Here is a 26,262-nt window from a genome sequence, read left to right as displayed (position 1 = left end):
TTGACATTCCTGCCTGCCACGTGCCAACTCACTTAGTAGCAATGTGTGTCACACGCGATATAGGCTCACTTCACACGGTCTCCAGACTCTCGGTGATTAGCTGATACCATACATGTGGTAAATCCATGCCTGTGTTCAGTGTTGCTAGAATGTGTGATTTCACAGACAAATGGGTGACATTTTTCTCATTTGTGCAGGAAAAAAGCCCCACTGGATCACTGATTGGGCTGGATTTGGCACTGTGTGCCGAACAGTGCGTAGACGTTTTTTAAATTTTACGCCATCCGCCTTAAGATGAAGTACACAGTGCCAGAAACTGCGTGGGGGGGTTTCTGCCTCAGAGACCGTAACTGGTCCATCCATCATCAATCATAGTTGTGCTAGGGCATTACCAAGGACTGCTGCAAATAATTATTAGCATGGCCCTTCTTGGAGTTGTACAGTCAAGGGTCCCAAGTTGACCAATGTGATCAATGTCCCCACTTTGTTTTGCCCGCCCCAGCAAACTGCGCAAGCAGCGTGTCATCCAGCAGATTATATATCTCATGTTGTAAGGAATCATGTGTCACCGTCATGGATACAAGATGATGAGGTAGGGTGGCAGGCAAAGAGATAAATGCAGGTATTAATCATTGCATAAATGAAATGGCGTCAGCTCAACATCTTGTGATTCTGGGCAAATCACTTAATCTCCCTGTGCCTACCAGAAATTGACCTATCCTTGTGTAATGTAACTGGTGCTCATCTAAGGAGCTACAAAACCTTTGGGTTGAGTTTGCGACATATGCAAAAAAGCTGCAAAACCAAGGTTGGTTGCATTCCAGCAAAGCTGTAAGGTAAATTTTATTGCACAGTTAATTAAAACTCACAATTTAAAATACATTGTTAAAAGAAAAAGTGGTTGCTGACGGAAATAAAAGTATAAGTATCAAAAGTTGAGATGATTCACTAGTTCTACTTCTTCTGCATTCAGGCCGTAAGTTCTAAAAATGTCCTAGGACTTGTTTCCAGCTATGGGGCAGGTGTTTCTTTTTGTGCCTCCTTGATTCTCTTTGCCACTGCATCAAGAAATTTTGTAGTTCTGCAGTTTAGTTGGATCTCGCTTGGGTTGAAGCACAGTTTAACTGCCTGTCGGCACGACCTGACCCCCTCCTGGTTCCATTTTACATGTAGTAGTGTTCTCCATATGTCCATTAAGCTGGGACAAATACATATTATGTGAGTTAGGTCTTCCGGTCCTGCCCCGCAGAGACGGCAGGTTTGATCTTTAAGGTTCCTTTCCCATGGCGCCAGATGAGGGAGGATCGGTAGTACACCTAGTCGGAATTTTAAGAATTTCTCCTTTGTCCTTTGCTTGAAGCCGTGGTCTAAGTATGCTTGTGGTTTGAGGGTTTTATAGTCGTTTAAGACTATCCAGCCATGGGCTCTTTTCGCCAGGGTTTCTCTGTCTTCAAGTAGCGATACTATTTTCGTTGTTTTTGTTACTTGCTTTTTAAAACTTTTGTGATCTACTGAGCTGTTCCAGAGGCCGGTCAGTTCTAGGCTTTCTAGTGATTGCATCAAGTACTCTCTAGCATGTGATCGTTCACGTTTTTGCAGTTCAGTCCAGAGGTGGTTGTTTAGGGTGCCTGGCTCTCCGTTTCTGATCTTGTGCCAACATTTTATAAAGCTGCCCCTTCTTTCCACCGTTTGCTTTTGTATCCCAAATTCGAGACAAATTTGTGCTGGTGAGACATAATTAGGAAGCTGAAAGAGTGACCTGTAGGTTTTGCCGATCACTTTGTCTAGTGTCTGTGCATCCTTTCCTAGGGTTGATTCGCTCCTGTATGTTAATGTTGGTTGGAGACGAGCTCTCAGTACTTGTAGGAAGGGATCGAGCGTGTGGTCTGGCAGAATCTTCTTAAAGGGTTTCATTGCGAGATAACTCATGGTTCCTTTTTGGTAAAGTGTCTCTAGTTGGGGTTTGAATGACCCTCTGCTGTCCACCAGAACACCCAGGTACTTGTAGCACATCACTTGGTCCAATTTGTGGCCATCCAAGAACCAGCTGTTCTTCCTGGTCTTATTGTTGTTCACTGCCATGGTTCTTGTTTTTTTCAAGTTTATGGTTAGGCCGTTACGATGTGAAAATGAGCTGGTGGTGTTTATGAGATGTTGAAGGCCTGTTGGGGTGCGGCTTATTAGGACAAGGTCGTCTGCATAAAGGAGATTGGTCAGCGTGATGTCCCCCAACCGGGGCGCGTGCGAGTTGGTTTTATCCAATTTCTCTGGGAGGTCTGCCAGGTAAAGGTTGAATAAGGTGGGGGCTAGGACGCACCCTTGTTTTAGGCCATTGTAGGTGTTGATTCGCCTTGAGAGGTGTGTCCCTTTTCCCAGCTTGATCCTGACCCAGGTGTTGGTGTGGAGTAGGATGAGTTGTTTCAAGAGTAGTTCTGGAATCCCCCATTTTTTAAGTTTTTGCCATAGTTTGCCCCGGTCCACATGGTCAAACGCTGAGCTATAGTCAATGAAGCATAGGAACAGTGGGGTTTTTCCTAGTTTTGCCGCATCTGTTAGTAACGACAGAGCCATGATGTTGGTGGTTGTTCCCTGCCCTCTACAGAATCCTGTTTGAGTTGGTGGGATTATGTGCTCTGTCTCCGCCCACTGTGTCAGTTCTTCTAGTATTATGCCGGCATAGAACTTTGCCTCTATGTCCAAAAGGGCTATCAGCCGATAGTTGCCTGGGTTGCTCCTGTCTCCTTGCTTATAAATTGGACTTATAATGGAGCCTTTCCAGGATTCCGGGCATGCTTCTAGTTCCAGTATGCTAGTAAAAAGTGGAACTAGTGTGTTGCTCCAGAACTCGGTATCGTGCTTAAATATTGACGGTGGAATCCCATTAGGACCCGGGGCTCCCTCCGTTTTCCCCTTCTTTATTTGAGTTTTTAGCCGGGTCGCGGATATTTTGATGTCATAATCAGTGTTGAGTGTTAGGGTGCTGTTATCCTTTTCTCCCCTTGCCTTTTTTTCGTTGACTAGTGATCTTTTGCCTTCTGCTACGTTACTGAGCCCTTTTTCTACCTTTATTGCTACTCTGTTCTCTTTGCTGTGGTCTCTTTTTTTTGCTGATGAGGATGTGGTTGTATCTTCGTTTAGTTTGTTAAAATGTTTATGCAGGTAGTCTGCCCAGGCTGGCTCTGCTATGTATGAGCTTATCCCTTGGTGCCCTGGGTGTTGCAAGCTGTAAATTGTTTTCCAAAAGTTGGCGCTGTTCTTTAGTTTGGAATCGTGCTTTATTTTTGCCCATAGTTCGTCGTTCGCTTGCCTTTTGTTTTCCCAAATTGCTTTTTTTAAGCTTACTTTTAGACCATGTAGGGTGTGTTGTAGAGGTTCTTTTATAGGCTTTATTCGTAGTTGTTTTAGGGTGTGCTTTATGTCCCTTTTAAGGCTTTTTATCTCCGGTGTAGATGTCTTTCTTAGTATGTTCATCGGGGTTTGCCTTTTGATGTCTTTGATTTGGTTGCGTATTTTATCCCGAGGGCCTTGGTGAACCCTTCCCAGGCCTCTATTTCGTTTGCAGCCATGTGGCCTTGCTGTAGTATCACCTGCACGTCGGCGAACAGAACTTCATTGTTATTTTGTTTAAGTCTGATACGTTTGAAGTCTGTTGTGTACTCATTACCTATAGTTGCACTGGGTTCGTTGGGGTTCTCACTAGGGGTTTTTAAAACGATTTCTTGCGACAGATGGTCGCTTTGTTCACTGGCGCCTAGTTGCAATGATCTAATGCTGTCGAAGAAAGAGAGGGTTACAAATGTGTAGTCTAGGTAAGAGGAGGTTGTGGAAGTATGATAGGTCGATGCTGGAGGGGTATCTTATTTAAACCGGCCGTTCAGTGCCCTCAGGTTTAGTTGCTCTAAATCTTTTAATAATTGCTTTGAGCACTTTGTTTGTTTGATCGCCTGCACTTGTGCTTGCGTTGGGATTCCCCAGGCTCTATTGAGTTCTTGTGCGAGTTCCTCGTCCTCTGTGCTTCCAAGCAGAAAGAGGTTAAAATCTCCTGCCAAGATTAGATCGTCGGCGTCCCCCTCATCCAAGATTCTTGCTGTTTCCCTAACCAGCTCTCTTGCTCCCCTCTGCTTGTGTTTCGGGTGTATATAAGAGTTAATTATTACAAGTTGGTGGTCGTGCTTCATTGGGTTGATTGTAATATCAGCCGCTTGTATCATGTTTGGGGCTATGGTTTTAGTTTTGATTTCCTTCATTGTTCCTATTGTGAGTACTGAGGCAAGGATCGTCAATCCTCCTGAGCTGTGTCCAAACGATGAGGACCTGGTTGCTGGGACAGTTTGCGTTGTATATCCTTCCAGGGCTATCTCTTCTGTTTCCCAGGTTTCTTGCAGTAATATTATATCAAATGACCTCAGATATTTTGATGTTTACTCATCTTCCAATTTGTCAGTCAGTCCGTTGATGTTCCAGATGCATATTCTAAGGGTGGTCATGTTTGCGAGTTCCCGGGGCTTTGCTAGGCATTCTTGTCACTGCTCACCTTTGTTTGTTATTGTACGTAGTATTGTACCTGAGTTCAAGGCTGGTGGTTTTGTTAGTCCCGCTTTCATGTGTAGAGGCCTCCCTAGGTGGTCCGGTGTCTGACTGAGTGCTCCTCTCAATATTGATGTAGCTTTGGGACGTTGCTCTGTTGCGCTTTCGATTAAAAATGGTGTTGGGTAGAATGGTCTTCTTCCTGGTTCTAGTTTTATTCCCCACTGTGCAAATTTGTTCAGTTTTCCTAATATGCGATCGACCAGGTTGTTCGATGACCATGTTGTCTTAGTTGTTTCTGATTTATTCTGTGCCAGAGCCGGTTGAAATTCAAGTTTGAGTAGGTCGGTTGAGGAAATGCCCTCCAGGCCTTCAAGTGAGTTGATCAATTTAATTATGTTCCCTCTGTTTAGGACGTCCATTCTGCCTCTGGATTTGTACTCTGGGTGAAATAGTAGTATATCTGTCTTGTTGGATTGAGTAGCACATGGTTCTTTGGCTGCGGTTTGTGCGGGGTCGTTTATCCTGTTGGAAAGTTGGTCACAGTTGTGTTCTATTTTGACTATTGTTTCCCTTGGTTTGCATTCCAGCAAAGCAATCTAGCCACTGAAACAAGGGATCTCATCTCTTCAACCTTCTGCCTTCATGGGGTCACAGCATAGTTTGGTGAGCAGTGATCCGATCATGTGTTATGTGGTGTTCTATAGAAATCCAGCCACCTGAAACTCGCTGTTTGCCTCAGAGTGTGAGAATCTAAAAAAGACAACTATAAACATATACAGGTACCAAAACAAAAATAACCCTGAATGTAACTGTTCAACTATGTTACTATATGTATTTTCCAAAATGTAATGTGGTTCCAAGTGTTATCTAACTACCCCTAGTATGTGTCACAGGGTTTGAATACACAGAGGGGCTGAGCCACTAGATTGTAAGGGTTATTTACCCTGTTTCAATGGTGGCTAGGAGGCTACTTCCAGAAAGGGTCTGCCTTTCCAGCCCTGAAAGCAACTTACTTAGCCCGCCCTCGCAAACACAGGAAACTGCAACAAAGCAGGAATCCCTCTATCCTCTTTGGGTGTCTATCGCAACCACTTAAAAGGAACCCCATTATTAAAGCAGTGGCACACATGCACAACTATCCTACCTTCAGCGCTGCGGAGAACACCACCTACCCTGTGCACGATCTAGGATTGCAGGATAGATTATTTCACACTATTACATCTGCTTTCATCAGTGCCAGTTGAGGACATATGTGGAGTACTGATAGAGTAAGTGGGTGGGGCCATTGGAAGAAGTGGGTGAAGCCGAGGGGTAGTGGGTCTGGCCTCTCAAACAAATTTGAGCACCTGCACTTAATATTTTACAAATTAAGCACTGCGGTGGACAACCCTCTCTAAAGACCTCTGCAACCCTTCCTAGGTCTCTTTCTCTTTAGTAGAAAGTATTCTAGATTTCCAGCAATTCCCCTCTGTCACTTCCACCGTTATTACTAAAGCATAGACTTATGTGTGGGGAGACTCCTCACTCGTGGTGGAGATCTCTGCACAGAAAAAGTCAGGAGAGGTGGTAGTGTAAACTCTGCAAAGGGATTGTGAATAGCATTTTTAGTACGTTTTGCAGCACTACAAAACATACTACAAAATGCAGTTTTTGAATAGGACCTAAAATCATTACCATTTGACTCTATCCACTCCTTACTAGGGACAGCCATCTCCCACATCAATATCACTCATCAAGTACACCAACTGCTTGTCATGCATGTCAAAATTAAAACAAGACCACTAGAGATTAGTTTTACATTACTCAACAGCCCACATACAGGCTGTGCCGCTCTCTTGATGGTGCTATAATTTTTTTTAGGCACAATGCAAAGCATGTTAAATACACACTACATTGTTCTCTTTGTTGTTCACCTTTTGAAGAAAAATGCTGTGATTCTAACAGAACTACCATCAGCAGTTAATGTGCATTTTACACCACTCACATATGGTTTTAAAACTGGTGCAGTCACAATCAAGGGGCTTATATATGGGCCCTTATATTTACAAAGTGACACATCTAGGTAGATGTGTCACTTCGTAAACCCATGTGCCACATTTTACCTGCACTAGGTATAATGTATGCCGGGGGGGGGGGGCGTTCCGATGCAAGAAAGGGTTGTAGAAGTGACGCTGTAAATCTATAAGATTTCACTGCTCCACTTCTAGGACTCAAATGCGTCAATATCTTACGCCTGCAGGTGTAAGACTGACGCAGAAACATTTAACATGGGACTTGCCCATGTGTAATGACCCATTGCTGGAGTTGCATCACTTTTGTGACACACTCCAGCAATGCGTCATTTTTACGCCTGCAGATACGTCAGAAATACTGAGGTATCTGTAAGTCCTAGCTACATAATGCGTCACATTGTAAATATAATGGAAAATTGGTGTCCCACGGAGGGCACAATGAAAAATGAGGCATTGCTGTTTTCTTGCTGCCATGTGTCACTTTTCATAAATGAGGCCCCTAATCTTTAACTTGTACAAATGCTTCATCTTGTCCCTTACCCTAAGCATACTTTCTACCTTTTCTCAGTATCATACTTAATGTTTCAATACTCTCGGCATAACCACAAATGAACCACGCATAATATTCACTAATTCCTAAAAAGGACTTAAAACAATCCTTCTCTTTAGTTATTGAGACTATTTTGACCAAGATAACCCATCTGATTAAACCTTGCATTTATTTTCTGTGCACTGCCCAGTGTGTGTGCTCCTAGCACCCACAAACATGTAGAATATGCTAACCTTTAATTGGATTTTTATTTAACTCTCCTAAAAAAACAATAGTATATGGTAAAGAAACTGCCCCTATGGCATGGAAAGTTAAATGTCACCTGTGGAGTGCAGCACTTATTATGCCATCCACTAGTGTGACAAGGAAAACATGACTCCAGGTCTACCATTGCGCCCTGACTGCTGCGTTTTAGACCTGCAGAGTGCATGTTAAGTCACCCCCTGTTTGGACCGTGTAGCCCACAAAGTAGGGTGAAATGTATTTTAATGTGGAACAGATAGAAAATGAATGTTAAAGTCCCCACAGTGCTTAATTTGAGCCGGTGGTTTCAGGTGCTCGTCACTGGTACTTAAATGTCAGCACCAGCTTTTATGACAGTCTGCCTAACTTTGGATGAGCACAACAACAATTATTAATTAACTAAATATACATTAACAATGACTAGTAACTGCCACCCAAGCCATTCCTTTGAGATTTGGGAGGCTGAAATAGTATGAATTGGCATACTGTGTGATGGTTAGTAGTTGAGTGTGTATTGTCATTGGCAGCACTGGCAGGAGCAATGGATGGTGCAAGCTGCAGTGGCATGCAGACAAGTGCCCCTGCACGTATTTTGTTTTTACAAATTAAGCGCTGGACAAGGCCCAGAAAACTATTTTCATTGTGGCAGGTTTAACTGCAAAGTAAAATACTACTACTGTTTACTCAGGAAAGGGACTAGCTAGAAAAAAACATAAACTACTATTTTTTAATAGTTATTAAAAATTAAATTCAATGGTGACGTCAAATATTTAGAGATTTTAGGAAAAGTAACTTTTAGAAAGTCACCTTCCCGAGCTTGCAGGAGGTTAATAGGCATTAGCTTGTCAGCTACGTCCAGTGCTCAGTCTGGAATGAGGTGTTCAATTTCTCGTAGGAGCACACAATAGGCTGTCCTGAATGAGCAGACATGACTAGACTACTCTGAGCTCAAAAGTATATGCAAGGTGAAGGCTTTGCCCCTCTTGTTGGCATGCAAGTGTCAAAAACTACTTGACTATTGTTTCGGAAGCACATGCACATTTTTTGCGTCCTTCAAAGGGAGCAAACAGGATGCCAGGACAATTCTTATATATCACCTGTCGTGTTGCTGAAGTTGCTGAAGTTCCCTCTTCTGCCCTACCAGACATCTATCTCTGGGTTTGATGTCGGTACAGCATCTGCTTCAGACTGGAGATAAGTGTTAGATGTGGGAGGAAAGTAGGATTACCATAATATACTCCCCACTCACACCCCCGTAATTTCAACCCAAGGTTAGTGTGGCCACATCATTTTGTCATCTTCTATTTGCCCTTCCAATTGCATTTCTGGCCTGTTTGCATAAAAAACAGGAACTACTGCAAAAGTAGGTAGGTCAGGCCCTGGAGCCTTTACGCTACCAGTCAGAGAGGAACTATGGGTGTTTTAGGGTGTCCCCCACCCATAGGCTGTTGAACCCTACAAAGTTGCTTCCTTACTCAGCCGTCCTCATAATACAGCTGAACTTGTGAAAGGATACGAGGCAGACTAAACCTGCTGTACCTGCCATATGTGACCTGGGAAAAGGACCAAAGACAAACGTTTCTCCAAGAATCATAAGTCTATTCCATTGGGTGACTGCAGGATCATAAAAATCTGAAAGGAACATTACTGTGTGATTCCCATCTGGCCACTGGTAACTGATCCCAGACTGAATTTTGCTGTTGCTCTGACACCATGAGAGTTACTACATGCTTCTCTGACATCATAGGATCATTGGAAGTGTACTCTGTGGTTGTTTGAGCACCTAAAGAAGTTGAGAACTTTTACAAAACCTTTGGTCGAGACCTTCAAGGGGATCAACTTTGAAAAGTATCACACCAGCAATTCCACAGTGTCAGACTGAATTTCAGGTTAGTCAATTTTAAAATTATGATCTACAAACATTTTCAAACTTTCCTATTTCCAGGCCCTAACTAGGCCAATCTGCATGGTGTATCCTACACACATTACAATATGATTGGCCTCAAATCACATCTAGGTCTAGTCTACCACCACCCTTGACCACCATTGGCATTTTGGCTTTCCGGCTCTGTTTTCACTTAAATCATAAAAAATCACATCTCCAGTTCTCCTTGTTGGATGTTTATTGAATTCTGCTGCAGTTTCATAAATTAGAGCTGGATTTTTCCTGTGTTTTGTTATCAACTTTGTAATTGTTTAAGTACTTCTGAATGATTTACACATTTGCTCAAAATTAAGACTGCCTGCTCTGTTCCACAGCTACAAGGGGCTCAGCCCAGGTTTAAAATGAGTGAAACCTTTCACTGAACATAGCAAGATACTGACTTTATTACTTGTATTGAAATCAATCCACTCCAACTAATAAACCATTTTCTCACAGATGTGCAAAGATTTATGCAGCATATAAATGTGATCTAGTACTATGCTTGCCCACACTATAATGTCATCCTGAAATGCCTGCACCTCTTTGATGTTCCCATACAAATTGTCCACGATTGTTTTGTCCTAGTAAATCTTGGAATTCTTAAAAAACCATGGGAGTTGTTTGGGAATACCCACTGCAATGTCCATGGATGCCTCCCTTGAGCAGAATAGGTCAATGCAGTGATTTGCGCTGCGATGTATTACTCCATATTTGTGAACCCATTCAAAGCCACACAAAGTGGCTTTGCGTGACTACATAAATTTGATTTGTGGATTTGCGTTGTACATGTACCACTTTGCGTGGAACAAGCATGAGGCAAGGCCCTCCTAAATATGCCCCTGAGTTCCCTAATTGTTTAGCAGTTTACACTTGCAAATACTCCGAACTATAATCATGGACAGAAAATGTATAAAGTGGAAGGTATGTTTATTTCAAAGACAGAATCCAAACAGGGATGTCACGTACATGGTCAGGATCCTGGCATTAACTGACAGAGGCCAGTTAGAATCTTTAGACAAAAGCCAATGCACAAGCCATAGTGATACAAACATAAACATTTAAAGATGACACAAAACAATTCCCACTAAAATACAAATCCAGATGTCATAAGCCCAACATAGCAAAACATGCATCTACAACGCTTACAATTCTGAGCTTCCTATATAAAATTGTACAAGTGACGATGACCTAAAATGCACTATAAGATGAAACATATATGTTATCTGTTATCTTCTCTTCTCTCAATATACCATAATTAACATTTGTAATACTGTTCCGTGTTTTGTTCTATGTATACTGTGTAAATGCAAACAAAATAACATTTTGGTGTTAGCACCTGCTGTGCTTACAACGACACAACAATAATTAATTCATATAAATATGCTTTAGTTGTTTTTACTCTACAGGATAAACAAATGTGACCTACCTGGTGCCATGGGTTCTGTGTTAAAGGTAATTCCCACAAATGCAACATTCTTATTCCCCAACTCTTCATCTTTTAGAGTGTTCATTGAGGATGAGAGGATATTTTCTTCAGAATTCATTTTGCCAGGATACAGTTTTTTTGATTTTCTAAATCTTGCCAATAGGATTATCTTACGAATTTGTTTTTTAAAATGCACAGGCTTTTTCTCTTGCTTTGAAGTCAGCTGATCAGCAGAAAAACGATTTAGCAAGACAGCAAGAAATAAGTTCAGCACCTACAGGGAAATTAAACAAGCATAAGCCAGTTGTAGCTATCTGTTACAGTTAGCATTATAACCAATACTTATTAAAGTAGTCTTCGGGTTTGCCTCTAAATCATCATTCAATTGCTTTCATGTCGATCTCACTTCCCTGCTCTTGAATCAAAGACCTTCCTTACTATTTCTAATTTTGTCGTGCCCCTGAAGAATTTAGCTTTCATCGACTACTTCATTTAAAAAAACAATTGTGACTTAGTAAAGCACGGAAATGCGTGCCATCCTTTCTCTTTCTTTGTCTTTTACTCGAGCATTGTACTTCTCTGGCACTCACACCCTTTATCACCTATAAATGTTATTGGAACTTCAAGGTGCCTCTTGTAGCATCCTCCCCAGCCAGGATACATGTAAATGATCACGCCACACACTGAGCTCGGTATTACACATCTTTATTCTTCAAGGTGTAACTGTTAACAGCCTGTACTTTGTCATGAATTTTCTTAACCACACCCAATTATCTAAGTCATTATTGCACGGAGTCCATCAGGGACCAGACGGGTCCCGCTATCTCTAACACACACAACACTACATCTACCCCTTGTTAAATAAAAAAGTATGCAAAAAATCATATGTACATCATAACAAATGAGTTGTCGAAAAGTGCTAGAATTAATTGCGTGAGGTTGAGGAGACATGGGAGAGGCATCTGCGGCAGGCACAGATGACACAGAACACAGGTGCATTCTTTGGGCTCTCCTGACTCCTAGATGGAAGAGTATCACTCTGAAAATCTAAAGTCAGCAAACCGTGAGGCAGGTGTTTGAAATAATAAGAAACTCTTGTTGTGGACTTTCCGGGATTATGAGCAGTCACCATAGGGCCTTTGCTAGTGACAACTCTCAGTTGGTCAGCATCAAAAGGTGAATCAGACTTGTGTTTCCATTTCTGCTTGACAAAGACTTGGTCTCCTCTTTCGAACACTACTCTGAGCACAGTGGTGTCTATCTGCATATTTATTCATTTTGCATTTGTAAGACGAATCAGTAGTGCAAAGTTTGTCAATGTCAAAAGATATTTCAGTGGTCCAATTTGGTTTCAATGGCCCTCCCAAATATTAAGGTGGCAGGGCATTCACCTGAGGAGTTGACCTGTAAGCACGAAGAGTAAAGTGAAGAACTAATTTGATTTCAAGTCTTTACTGTGTAGCGCTCTAATGGTCTTCTTGAGTGTGCTCATAAATTGCTCGACAACACCATTTGCCTGGGGCCAGAGAGGGGTGCTTTTCTGATGCTTGGCATTTAGGGGAGTGAGAATATCTTTAAATTCTCGACTATTGAAAGGTAGGCCATAGTCAGATTTCAGAACCGAAGGAACACCACAAGTTGCAGAAATAGTTTCTAATCTCTCATTGACTGCTGTGAGTGGTTGACAACAGATCGAAACAGGAGTCTTTGCCAAACAATTACAATTAGATGATGACAATCTTCTCCCATGCCTGCTTTGGAAGATTAGGCATGTTTTGCAACGGATGCAGGTTTTTATGGATGACAAGCAGTTGCACAATAGACATGCCTTTAGTTGCTTTTCAACTCTTTCATCAAGACAAGGTAACCTCACTTGGTCCCAGAGAGCTCATTTATAGCAACAACTCCACTATGTCTCTCATGTGCTAGTTCAATGACTTGTTGTCTCATGCTCTCAGACATAACAATTCTTGACCCTCGTAATATAATGCCTTCTGGGGTAACTGAAAGTTCTTTCTGCACACTTTTGAACTTCTGGTATTCAAAGTCATCATGAAGAGGTCAAGTATGTTTTCTACAAAATTGAATGGAAATTATGTCTTTGAGGATTATTAAATCTCTGTTATTGCTCGAGGTAGCATTCATTTGTTCCACTGATATGGCAGAAGAGGTGCTGTATTTTATGATGGAGATAACATAAGCATCGGTTGCTTTAGAAGTGGTGCTATGACATGGTATTGTTACATGTGAGAAGTAGTCAGCAGGGTTTTGATCTTTACCTGGTTGAAGCATAATCGTACACTCATACTTCTGCAGTTGCAAACCCCATGTCTCAATGCAAGGGGACATCTTGGTTTTAAGTATGCCGAAAATGGTGAGTAATTCTTGGTAGTTTGTGACAACAGTGAAGAGCTTTCCATCGAGGAACACATTAAAATTCTCAGAAGCCAAACACTACAGTGAGGCTTTCTTTTTCAGGTTGTGAATAAGCATGTTCCATCAGTGACAAGCTCCTGCTAGCATAAGCCTCAATGGGGCATATTCTCAAGGACTCATCGCCGATTTAGGGGCAATATATTAATCGCCTTATTCACAAGCCTGCGCTAACAGCCAACATCATCAGTTTGCCTGCAATAGCTACAGCTAAAAACATCGCCAAGGCTGATAGCGACCACCAACGCTAATCATATGCCGAGTAGGCGTTCCGGTGCAAAAACTCATGATAACACCACTTCGCGATATTCTCAATAACCAGCCAGATCGGCGATACGGCCCAAAAACAGGCAATAAGGCACATTAGCAGCAGGGACATAAGAGCTGCTTTTTTCTGGTCTTAAGTAGGACGAAAACCTACAGTTTAAAGGGAGTCCAGCCCAGAGCCGCATCTGAAGACCAACAGATGCCATGGAGCTACTAATCATGCAGCGTGGAGACCCACGAGGGTCCAACACCCACCGCCACCACCCTCAGGACCACTACCACCCCCAGGACCACCCCCACCAGAATGCCACCGAGGTAGCGCAGAACAAGACAGCGAACCTTCCGAAAATGCCCCAGCCTCAAAGACTTAACGCCAGAGGATGTCATTGCCCACTACAGGCTCAAGAGGACAACCATCCTCTGCATACTGACCCACATTGCCCACAGGCTGACAGTACCAACACAGCGGACAACCAACATTCCCCAGCAGACAAGGCTGCTGGCTGTGCTGCACTTGTTGGCCTCTGGTACCTTCCAACCAAAAATTGCCAGAGTCGGAGGAATCTCACAGCCAGCCCTATCAAAGTTCTTCACACTTGTCGTGGATGCCATCATCAGCTTGATACCCCAGCACCTCCACTTCCCCCACACTGTGCAGGAACAGATGGAGACCAAGCAAGGCTTCTACGCCATAGCTGGCTTCCCGCACATGTCCTACTTGTGCCCCCTGCCTACATTGCACACAATTACTGCAACAAAAAGCACACGCGTTCCATCGATGTGCAGGCAATAGTGGACCACCGGGGACTGTTCACCAATGTTGTTGCCAATTTCCCAGACAGTGTGCATGATTCCTACATCTTCCAACAGTCCATCATCAACCAGCGCTCTCAGGATGGCACCTATGGAAATGCACTGCTCGTTGGTAAGTACCAACAGAACACACCACACACCTCAACTCCACAATCATACAACTCACAACTGTGGGAATGCACACGTAACAAAGTCACATATAACATGCCAATCAACATGCCCACCTACCAGACATGACATCACAAGTAACTGTGGTAACTGGGGCCTAACATGTAGACAAACCATCCCCAAAGGCATAGCCCCTCTGCCACACAATTGCTGAATGTGGGGAGAGGTGGGAACCAAGAATGTGTGAAGGAGGCAATGGATCCATGAATAAGAATGTACACAATGCCAAGTGTGGCGATGATGTGCTGAACAGTCTTGAGTATGCAGAGCACAGACATGTTAATGTGGACATATACTGCTGGTGTTTGTAGTGTTGTAGACAGTGGACGCAACCATGTTACCTCAGGCAGTGGGGAAGACCTTTGACATGTAGCAATGTAGCCCCCTCTGTAAGCGTAAGCGTAGTGCTCTGGGCCGGAGTACACCAGTCCAGCATAGGAGTGTGAATAAAGAGCCCGGGGCTCTGGGCGTCGTTCACTTCCAGGATGGCCACCAAAGTAACTACTGCGTGTGTCTCTGTGTCCGCCATATCCTGACCATAAGCCTACACACACATGGCCGAACACCTTCAACAGCCAAATTTACACCAGCAACGAGGAGGCTACGTCACACGCCACCAGGTGCACATCTCGTCATCGCATGCAGGGGCATGTCTGCCAGGGCGGCGCCCCTCACCCTGCCATGAGGCCGCCGCCGTGACAGATGGTGCCTGCATGATCCTGTGTGCCTGCAGCACCCCAGCTCGCTGGTCCCGAGACCCGTCAGGCACCCAGTGGTGTTTGCCCATACCTGCGAACCCAGGCCTCACTGCTCACCTGCCACCACCGGCATGTCTCCAAGAGGGTTCACCACGTGCCGGTGCAATCTTCAAGCCCAAGGCCTGCAAGCTTGGCAGCCTCCTCAGCAGATCGCGGGCTTCCACGCAACATGCCCCCAGCGCACCCTGCAGCACCGCACTGCGGAGTTCTCTGTGTGCTGACTGCTCCCTCTGGCCTACACTGCGGTCCAGCAGGTCTCAGACAAATCCAATCCAGTCCGGACCTCTAGGCCCACTGCATCATCGCAGGCTGCGCACCCACTCAGCTCTTCAGGTGGGCCTACCTCAGTGCACCGCAAGTCATCGCCATGTGGCAGTAGGTCCGTGCCGAACGCAGTGCCTCAGGTGCCACTACCTCTGTGCACCACAAGTCATCGTACCGTGAGGCTACCCCTCAAGTCCGCCTCCAGTATCCAACAGCATGTCCTCGGTAACACCACTGGAGCCATTCACAGTCACCGACCACCCCTGTCCCAGGCAGGGCACTGGAAAGCCTGGGTGGAACGTCTGGATACGTACTCAGAAGCACATGACATCCCAGCGCCGTGGCGGCAGCCCACGCATAGGCATGTGAGGAGTGGAAAGAAATGACCCAGGGCTCTGGGCGTAGTTCAGATCTGGGCTATGGGCATGGTTCCGTTCTGGGCTGACCACAAAAGTAACAATGGCGGGTTTCTCTGTTGTAGTGTTGGCGCCATCCGGCCCTTAATCGACAATGTTGCAATGTAGCATGCACCCGGAGGTCGGGCTCCCTGGAATGGATAAATAAAGGAGCTCAAGCCCGCTCTGGGTCTTGGTTCATACATGCAAATGGTTGTGTGCGTATCTTCATTGCCGCAGCATAAGCGAAAGGCCTAGCCTCAATCGCAGTGCAAGTTCAGCCAGGCCTGAACTCTACATCTGCGTCTGCCATATCCTTACCATAGGCCTACACACACATGGCCGCCCACCTTCATCGGCCAAAATTACAGTGTTGTTGTCAGGCTTGTGGACAAGCGCAGACAGGCATGACAATGGTGTGCCATTGGAGTGCAAGTGATGCAACACGCAGCGCACACAAGGAAATAGGCTCGGGTGAGGGAGGAGCAGCTGTGAGGCTATGTAATACACATTGATCCCGCACATTTGCCAGAAGCAATACATGGCAAACATGAATATCAAAGTCGCACAAATCACATGCCACAAAACTTGTAAGTCTGCCAACACAGCATGCAGAGCCACCAATTTACACTAATTTCACCTCTCACGGGTGATCAAGGATATGCATTCTTCCCATGGATGATGACACCCCTCCGAGCCCCGAACACCCCGGCCCAGAGGCAGTACAATGTGGGCCACAAATGCACCAGGGGCATTGTTGAGCGCACATTTGGTGTGTTAAATTCACGTTTCAGATGCCTAGACATCACAGGTGGAAGACTCCCATACAGCTCAGAAATAATGCGCAAGATGATCATTGCATGTTGTGTATTGCACAATATATGTGTACGCACCAATGCCCCATGGATCCAAGTGCCAGATGCACCGGACGATGATGAGGAAGATGAGGCAGTTGGACAACACCCCACTGCAGCTGCAGCAGGAATAGCCGAAGGAACACAATCATTAACAATTTCTTAGCATTAACACGTCACATTGTCACTGTCCTTAGCAATCTTAGAACAGTACAAAATGCCCACATGAACAGCATGTGCAAATAAATATACTGCAACGCACATTCCCTGTGTGCATGTCAGTCCTCTACATTAGCACATCACTCTGACAAGTGTAAGTGCAACATTAGGTGCTAACAAGCTCATGAATAGCAAATAGATGGTAGGTATGTCACCTCTGTACAGAGAGGCTGTTTAGGGTGTCACGTATTCGCAATGCCATTTCAGGGTGTCAAATGTAGTACGTAATCCCACTCATCAGCGTATCACATGTGTACAAAAACATAACATGAAGGCTGTCATTGGTGTTCAAAGACAACAGGGTGTCATTTGGGAGCAAATATGAACCACCCTGATGCAGAGATGCACCCTGTGACTCATGTCCCACAACATGAGCAACATGGACGTAAGGGGAATGATGTCAGGGGTTGTTTGTGCATGTGGATGTGTCAGAGTGTGACCTGCTCCTTTAAGGATGTGGTCCACACTCAGCCACCTCAGTGTTATGGCGTGCACCATGTCATAATAATTGGACTGCAGCAATGCTAATTGTCATGCAGTGTAGCTTGCATTGTCAGTGTGGCTCATGGACCATCAGCTTTGCTGGGTTCAGCACATGTGCATGGGTTTGTTGTAAGATTAGTGATGTGTGCGGAGGGCCCCCTCTGGGCACATTGTTGACAGGGGCCTACTTGGTGTTTCTATGTGTGCTGCAGCATGCCGAGGAGATCAGGGACATGATCCAGAGTCATTGTGGGTGAGCACTGTGCTATACTTAGTTGTAAATGTACATGTGCGCCATTGTGCCCATCTCCCCTGGTCATTACTCACCCTGTTGCTGTTGGGTCGGGTCATGTTGAGCAGTGTCTGGTCCCCCAACTCCTGCCACCGTCTCCCCACTGATGACTGTGGACACCATCATTTCTTCCATCTTATCAATCTCCTGCTATGGCACTGGACTCCCACCTTAAGTCTGCATTATTGCTTTCGGGTTGTTAGCGAGTTTCAGCTAGGTTTTGCGCTTCACATCATTCCAGCGCTACTTGGCACTTCACTCCGACTGCACTCACCTTTGCCAAGATGGACTGCCATATCGCATTTTTAGTTGCCAATGACACAGTGGAGGTGATGAACAGTTGTTGGTGTTCTATCAACACCGTAATCAGGATCTTGTTTTCCTGCGGACTGAATTGCGGGTCGCTCTTCTTCTTCTCCATGCCATTCCCCGAAGTCCCTGGATGGTTCCCCTGGGGGGGGGGGGGAGGTTGTGGGTTTCTGTGTGGCCTCTGCAGTCGCTCCAGGTTCCTCCATAGTGCTTCTCAGTTGTTTGGGTTTTGTGTTTTTTTTCTTTGCAGCTCTTATGGTGATTTTTCCAACATGATGTGGGAATAGCTAGCTTGGCGTTGCTTATCGCTGTTATTTTTATCGATTTTGGGCCCATCGCCTCTTTTTTCACGTCTGGGTTTCCTTTTTTATCGGCGTCTCAGTAATTTTAACACAGACATTTGACGACTTATCGGGAAACTATCGCCTGTTGAGAATACGCCGTTAACACACCGTTAGTTTCCCATGATAGACGCGTTATGCATAATTGCGTTAATCTAGGTTGGCGATAATTATCGCCCGTTCTTGAGAATTTCCCCCAATGTGCATTAGTGCATGAGGATGTCTATGTTGCTGCCACCTAACCCCAGTGGGCTGGTATCAACAACAATCTTTGTTTGTAGTTTCGGATCAAAGTGTGGCATTTCAGTGGCTTTCTCAATCGTATGCTTGATGTTCTTGCAACTTTGTTCACATTTACATGACCATCTAAATGGAGCATTACATTTAGTTAAGTCTCTTAATGGGGCACTTTCAGTGGCAAAGTCACATATGTACCTTGAACCGTAACTGCCCATACCAAGGACGTATTGCAGCATAGTTACATCTTGCGGGGGAGAAGGGGATGACAAAGTGTGTCCTTTATTTAGATCTGGAGTCATTCCCCCCTTCAGAAAAGATATGACCAAAGAACTTGAGTTTTGTTTTATGAAACTCACACTTTGCTGCAGTTAAAGTGAGACCTACATCAGTAAGTATACAACACGCTTAGTGCATTACCATGTTCCTTTCGTGTGGCCCCAAAAACCAGTATGTCATCAATGTCATTGAAAGCATTTGTAACTGGGTGTATTTTGCTACAAATGACATCCTGAAAGAGTTTGGCAGCTGATGACACTCCAAAACGTTTATATCTAAATAAGTCAACATAAATCAAAAAGGTAGTAATTTACCTTTCATAGTCGACATTTGGCATTGGATTGAAGTTGGTGTTTGACAGCTCTTTGATTTGATGGTGCGTCACTTCATCACAATGTGGTAGTTTTTTTATCACTTCTTTCACTCCTTCATCACCAAATTCTTAAGATATTTAATGTTATTTTTGTCATTTGTTTCTTGCAGCGCATCAATTAAACCATTGAAGGTTTCAATCCAGCAGTGGTGGTTTTAAGGAAGTGTCAGCGTCATATTTGCCCTTCTTTTCAGCAGCCATTAAAAAGCTTCACTATTCTGACCACTGCCCACGGCCATTGAGTCAGTCCGACATGATTCACCAGCCTCGTAAGAACAACCTGTGCTTCTGCTTGGATTGTGGAAACTGGTGCTGAGGTCAGATGGTTCTCTTTACTCGGGGTCTGGTAAACGTTATTATATTCTCTATATATCTGGTTCTCGCCACCGCTGATGTTTTTCTGCGTTTCTCTGCATCTAATTACAGTGTTCTCTTGCACCTGGCTGTCACCGATTGTTGCACTTTCCGTACCTGGTTATGGCACCAGCAAACCCCTAATTAACCTGTGCACACCTCCTGGTAGCAGGGCACAGAGCAGTAAAGCCTAACTTAGAAGCAATGTGTATAATATTTGTGCAACACTTCAAACAGTAAAACTGTGAAAACACCACACACAAATATCCCTCACCAGGTCAGAAAATATAGCTGAATTTAATTAATAAAACCAGATGAAAACAACAAATAATTAATTAGTAGAACTAAAGATACTGATTTTTAAATATTTTAGGGTCAGGTGTACGACCCGCCAATTAGCGAGTTGCAAATTGTGTCGCATTCATGACTCACAATTTGCGACTCGCTAATTGAGATGCACAACAGTGTCTGAGAAACTGTTTGCGATTCCCAATGCGGTCGCAAATTGCATGCCTTATGCATATTAATGAGGCTGTCGCACTGTGTGACCCCTTTGGGTAGGGCTGGCACTCCCAGGGATGGTGGCCTGCTGGGGTCAGCAGACCTCCATGCCTGGGACTGCTTTTAAAATAAAGCAAGTTTAAAAAAAATGCATTTAAAGAAAAAAAAAACTTTTCAGTTTCATTTTTTAGGGCAGGCAGTGGTCCCTGGGAACACTGCCAGACCTTGAAAAATATTTCCACATGCATTCACAAATGGGAAGGGGTCCCCTGTTTGCGAGTGCTTTACCACCCTTCTGAGAAGCGTGGTAAACTGCGAGTGTTTTGCAACCACAATTGTGGACACAAAACATACCTACATAGCTTAGGATTTGCTATTCGGATGGGATGCCCCTGGAACGTCCCTTCCTAACAGCGGGTCGCTAATCCTATTGATTCGCAAAATAGGATTAGTACATGGGCCACAGGTTTTTTTTGGGCGCAAACGGGTTAAAACCCATTGGCGCACACAAAAAACCGTTGTACATCTGGCCCATAGTAAAAAATAGTGCCAAAAGTTATGGGTATTTGGTTGCACCGGATGGGACAAAGTCACAAGTTCAGACTGATCTTCATGGAGTGCAGGCCGACTACAGGGACCCAGTTAGGCCCGCTTAACACAGAAACTTCAAACCTGGTTTGTGTAGCATTGCCTGGATCTGCTTTGAAGATGCACCACACAGCCGGGCGATGCGCTGGTTCCAAGATGCGATGAGGCTGCAATGCGAGGGCCTGCATCATCATTAAGGATCCCACCAACAGGGCTTGCGATGTGAAGTCCAGCGGCGATGATGAAGTGCACATGCGGGGCAATTCGGCGATTCTGAAGAGCTTACAGGGCTGCGATGCGGAGTTTTTCGCCATCACTGAGGCTGCCATTGATGAGGGATGTGAGGACCAGCGCTGAGGATGTGTTGCGCAGTGGTGGCTTTAAAGCGGCAACAGGCTGAAATGTGATACGAGGCTTTGCGGCAGGTTCAACACACACAGCTGCTGTGATGCATCGGTTCTGCTCGGGTTTGCACCGTGCAGCAGAGGAGATGGAAGTTCTGCTGGTTTCACAGACTCGCAGAGCATCTTAGGCCCACTATCAAGGGTCCAGGATGAAGATGCCACTGGTTAGCAGGGAAACTCACAGATGGCAGAGTCCAGGCGCAGATGTAAGGTTGTTGGAAGCATGCTGTGTCCCTGAGGCTTCAGATCAGGAGGCCAGCCAACTAGCTCTTGGAATCACTCTAGGTTCAAGAGATGCAGGTTTGGTCCGTCTCTCACAGGGCAGCAGGCAGCAGGTCAGCAAAGCAAAGTAGGAGTCCAGCAGAGAGCCATCCAGCAGAGTGCCAGGCCTTTATCAGCACAGCAGTCCTTCCTCGCAGAGTATCCACAAGTCCAGAAGTGTACTGAAGTGGTGGAGCCTGAGGTCCATCTTTTATACCATGGTCCCATGGTTCTGGAAGGTGGGAGAAGCTTTTAGGCAGTGGCTCTGAAGTGCATGGATTGTCCTGCCTTCCCTCATTCAAAGCTGGCTGGAGTGACAGTGCATGGTCGTTAGAGACAGGACACAGCCTATTCAGGTGTAAGTGTGGCTGTGCTCACCTCCGCCCCCATTGTGACAGCAGATGCCCCATCCTGGGACACCTAACCCTAAATTGGGCAAATGTCTGGGATGAATTCCCAATCTCTAACTGACAATTACAACGAGTCATCTGACCCAGGCCAGACTATAGGCGCAAAAGGACTAAGGGCAGAAAAATGGCAACTTTCTAATAGTGGCTTTTTATAATTGCGGTCGAAAACCCGACTTTACCATAAAATAGGGCTGTTTGCCACAATTCCAAAGACACTAAATATTATCTGATTATCTCTTCCCACTTGGAAATTCCACCATTAAAATGTAATAATGTAACTCCAATGTTATCCTATCGGAGCGATAGGCCTAGCAGTATTGAAAAAACTAATTGAAGAGTTTTTTTACTACCAGGTAATGTAAAACTTAAAAGTACATGCACTATCTTTTAAATACACTGCACTCTGCTGGCTTGGTCGTCCAGGGCCGACTCTGCAAGTGACTTATATGTATATAAAGGGAAGGTTTCGGTCTGGCAAAAGGTTTGATTGCCAGGTTGAAATTGTAGGTAAAACTGTGCTCACAGGTTATGCAATGACAGCCCTGAGACATGTTTAAAGGGCTACTTAAGTGAGTGGCACAATCAGTGCTACTGGTCCACTTGTAGCATTTAACTTACAGGCCCTCGTTACATATAGTACCACTTTACTAGTAACTTGTACGTAAATTAAATATGCCAATTTGGCATAAGCCAATATTATCATGTTTAGAGGAGACAGCACATGCACTTTAGTACTGGTTAGCAGTGATACAGTGCTCTCAGTTCTAAGGCCAGCAAAAACGAGGTCTGGATAAATGGAGGAGGAAGGCAAAAAGTTGGGGGGAAGAGCCCCCCAAGGCTAACAGGTCTAACATGGCTTATTCCTAATGGCTTATTTAAATAATGAGGCCTCTTTCAGGAAACTGCTGAAGACACATCTGTTCACCCTCTAAACCGCCACCTTCCCGGGTTGGTTTAGATTCTCTCTCCACAGCGCGGGGACACGCCGGGAGGCATCACCAGGCGCTTTAAAAGCCCCTTTAATAAATATAATAATAATAATTCCATCTGCCTTGTTTTCTGCTCTTTGGCGTAACACAGGTAATTTGCAGCAGTGGAATCTTGCATAATTTTACTTGAACTCCACTTAATTTCGCAAGAAGAGTAATTCAGAACTTAGCTCTATTTTCTTAGGGCCAAAATGACTCCTTTCATCCAAAATGGACCTGAGAATGCATTTTTCACTAGGAAATATAAATGCAACAGAACATGAATAGCAGTGTCATTTTCCCCCACCTTACTCCTGGAATTATCCGCTAAATTCTTGATAAAAAATGCACTCTTGTGTCCAAAATGGACACAAGGATGCATTTTGCAAAATGAAAATGGAGCTAAATGCAAAACTACAGAAACCGCAGCGTGAGCACATCAGCAGGCACTCACACTCGCTAAATTCAATGTTGAGATTATTTTCTCTGCCAACTTATTCTTAAATACATGAGCAGGTGTAATTGCATACTTATTGGGAATTCTGCATCAAAGAGTAATGCAGTATTACCGAACATACTCTGATTACTTCAGTGTGATTAAAATTACTCCCAGGCCTAATTCTAACCCAATTACCAAATTAACATGTATAATCACTCCTAATGAGCTATAAATATTACAGACAATAGTAAAAAGAAGTGGGCGTATTATCAATGTGAATTGGTGGACCTTACTACCTGAAATGTATTGAATTAAAACAAAAGCAGCACTGGGCCTATAGAAATTTGACAAAGTCTCCCAGATATGGAAATCACTACTGTCAGAAGAATTTGCATATTAAATAAGGTTTGTGCAATACATTATCTGCCACTGCAATGGGGTAAAATCGGACCGAGCGTAAAAGCAAATGGAATAGGAAGCATTAATCTTTATTAACTGTGCGATTAATTAAAATCTTTACAATATAAAACACATGAACGTCCCCCCCCGAAGAGCCCTTGCCCAATAAAACCCTGTGTACAACTTTAAAACATAACGAGTATTTTCACTACTTTATGTCCATTAAAACTTCTATTAAAAAAAGAAAAAAGAAATACAAAAAAAAAAAGAATTTTTTTTTTGTTTGGTCCTGGTCTTCCCACCTTCGAGAATTTAGAGCTTGTGTGGGAGTTCGGCGTGGTTATTCTCGACACAATACCAGCTGTCAGTCGGAGTGTTCTTCATGAGGCCCTAAACCAACCCTGCTTTGATTTTTGAGTCCGGTGAATCCACTTACTTTACAAGCTAAATTAACCATCAGCTAGTATGGTTGGGGATTCCAGATGGTACTCCTTAAACAATATCAGGACCCTTGGGGTCTGTGGCCTTTTGGTGGAGCTCAAGTGCCATCCTGACTTGGTGGATGAACTTGCCGACCCTAGATAGTATGCAGGTCGTAGTTACCGAGAAGCACCAGTCCGAGACCTCTCTATAGGTTCTGTAGCCTAGGTTCCGTAGGGCCGGGCGCAGCAGACGATGTCGATCGCTGTCCAGCTTGGCACAGCAGCACAGAAGATGCAACCAGGATTCTCTGCGGTAGCTGCATAGCCGGCAGGCGATGGCACCATCCGTGCGTGCCCATTTTGGGTTAAAGTCCACAATCCTGAGGGCCAAGAGGCGCAGATGCAGAATTTTCTTCCTCGCTTGAATTGATAGCGAGTCTTGCAAGTATGGTTGAGGTTTGCCTGGAATATAAGACTTATCCAGGGCCAGAGTTAATGAGTTGTGCCGAAGTTATGAGCAGTCAAGCTCAAATGAGATGATCTGGACTTGGCGCTTTTACGGCTTGGGCCCAGGCTGAATAGGGAATTTCAAGGAGGGGTAAGCTCTTGCCCTCGATTTTCAGAGAGGCAATACCTTTTTCCACCATAGCGTGCCATGGGGTGCCCGCTTGTCCAAAAATTATTTTTAGTAAGTGTTTAAGGTTGTTTTCGGGCGCTTTCAGCACTCTGATGTAATATTTTAACAAGTCCCCCTGTAGAGTCAGTTTTGGCGATTCAAGCCTATTTCTAGCCTTAGCCTGTTATTCCTTGCCTGTTTTGGGGCAAGTAGCACGAGTTTATACGCTTTCACCTGGGCCGCGTTGATCTTTTTCTCAAATGTTCCTGGATAAGCTATGTGGCCGTACGTATTAGAGGGGATCAGTTTTGCCCTAAGTATGGTCAGCATAGGTTCTACCGAGGGGCTGGCTAGGCGGTGGCTTAAACATCTCAGGGACAGAATTATTTTATCGATTCTAGGTTTTAACTCCTTTAGATGTTTGACTGCTGTGGCCCTCTCTGACACCCAGACACCCAGATAATTATAGGAAGGGGCTGTGCTGATTCTGAGCTCCCCCAAGGACCATGTTGCTTGTTTTTTGTGGTGGTATTTGCCGAAGATTACTATCTTTGTCTTGCTCTCGTTGATCTGAAGGCTGTTTTCCTTATTGTATGTTGCCAGACTATTTAAAGCTCTTTGGAGCCCCACCCTGGTGTGGTCCATGACCACCATGTCGTCTGCGTACTGAAGGGTGCCCAGGGCCAGCTTCCCTAGTCTTGGGGGTACTAAGTTTGCATCTTTCAAAGCTAGCCCCATGTCTGCTGTGTACAAGTTGAAAAGTAGGGGGCCAACACGCACCCCTGCTTAAGTCCGGAGTTGGTGTCGATTCTTGCTGTTGTAATTGTTGGACTTAATTTCACCTGGACCCATGTCCCCTCATAAAGAGCTTTTATGGCTTTGAGCAGAATTTGAGGGAGCCCCCAGGTCTCAAGCTTTGCCCAAAGCCGACTCCTATTTACTCGGTCGAAGGCGGTAGAATAGTCTATGAAACAACAAAAGGGGGCAACTTATTCCTCATGTTGGCTTGCTTCGCAAGGTAAGAGAGCGCTATGATATTGTCCAAGGTGGAACTATTGGCCCTAAAGCCAGTCTGTGAGGGCAGGAGGCAGGAGAATGCCGTTCTTATCAACCGAGGCCTCCAGGTCCCTTAATAGTAGGCGGGCGTATACCTTGGCTTCTATATCAAGAAGCGCTATGAGCCTATAGTTAGCCGGATTCGAGTGGTCACCCTTCTTATGTATAGGAAATAGGACCGAGCCTTTCCAGGATGTTGGCAGGATTGCAGTGGCAAATGAGTGATTGAATAGCAGGGTGAGAATGGTTGCAAAAAAGGCAGGGGCAGTTTTAAAGACCTGGGCAGGAATACCGTTTGGGCCGGGAGCCCCATCTGTTCTAATAGCCCTAATGTACTTTAAGATCTCCTCCTCTGTGTACTTTACGGATTGGCTGGGCCCTGAGGAGTCTTTCGGCGTGCTTTGAGTTTTAATAGTTACAGCGGCCTCCTTGGACCACTCTGAGCTGCCAGGGATGGTCTGGTTTACCCCACTGGTGTACAGCCCCTTTGCGTATTCTTCCCACACAGCCCCTGCAACACTGTTTTCCTTATGCTCGCCTCTGGGGGTCAGGCTATTAATATGACGCCATAGCTTGCTATTGTCCTTTTCTTTCATTAGGGAAAACACTTTGAGCCAGTTCTTTTCTGACCACTGCCTTTTGAGCTCCCAGACTTTCTTTTTGTAATTGGCTCG

At 44.7% G+C, this 26,262-nt stretch overlaps 1 protein-coding gene across 1 annotated transcript in view; it reads right to left on the bottom strand.

Moving 5' to 3' along the window:
- LOC144820123 (uncharacterized) overlaps window positions 1-26,262 on the bottom strand; it is a 198,164-nt gene that overhangs the window by 167,707 nt on the left and 4,195 nt on the right. Inside the window, exon 2 of the mRNA XM_078677759.1 lies at window positions 10,686-10,959. Within this exon, the coding sequence (XP_078533885.1) occupies window positions 10,686-10,803 (118 nt within the window). The 5' untranslated portion in view covers window positions 10,804-10,959. The remainder of the gene's footprint in view (window positions 1-10,685; window positions 10,960-26,262) is intronic.

This window comes from Lissotriton helveticus, chromosome 2_1, assembly GCF_964261635.1.
Source record: "Lissotriton helveticus chromosome 2_1, aLisHel1.1, whole genome shotgun sequence".
NCBI classification, from domain to species: Eukaryota; Metazoa; Chordata; class Amphibia; order Caudata; family Salamandridae; genus Lissotriton; species Lissotriton helveticus.
The sequence above is the reverse complement of the archived record's forward strand: the minus strand, read 5'-3'. Positions and strand labels throughout refer to the sequence as shown.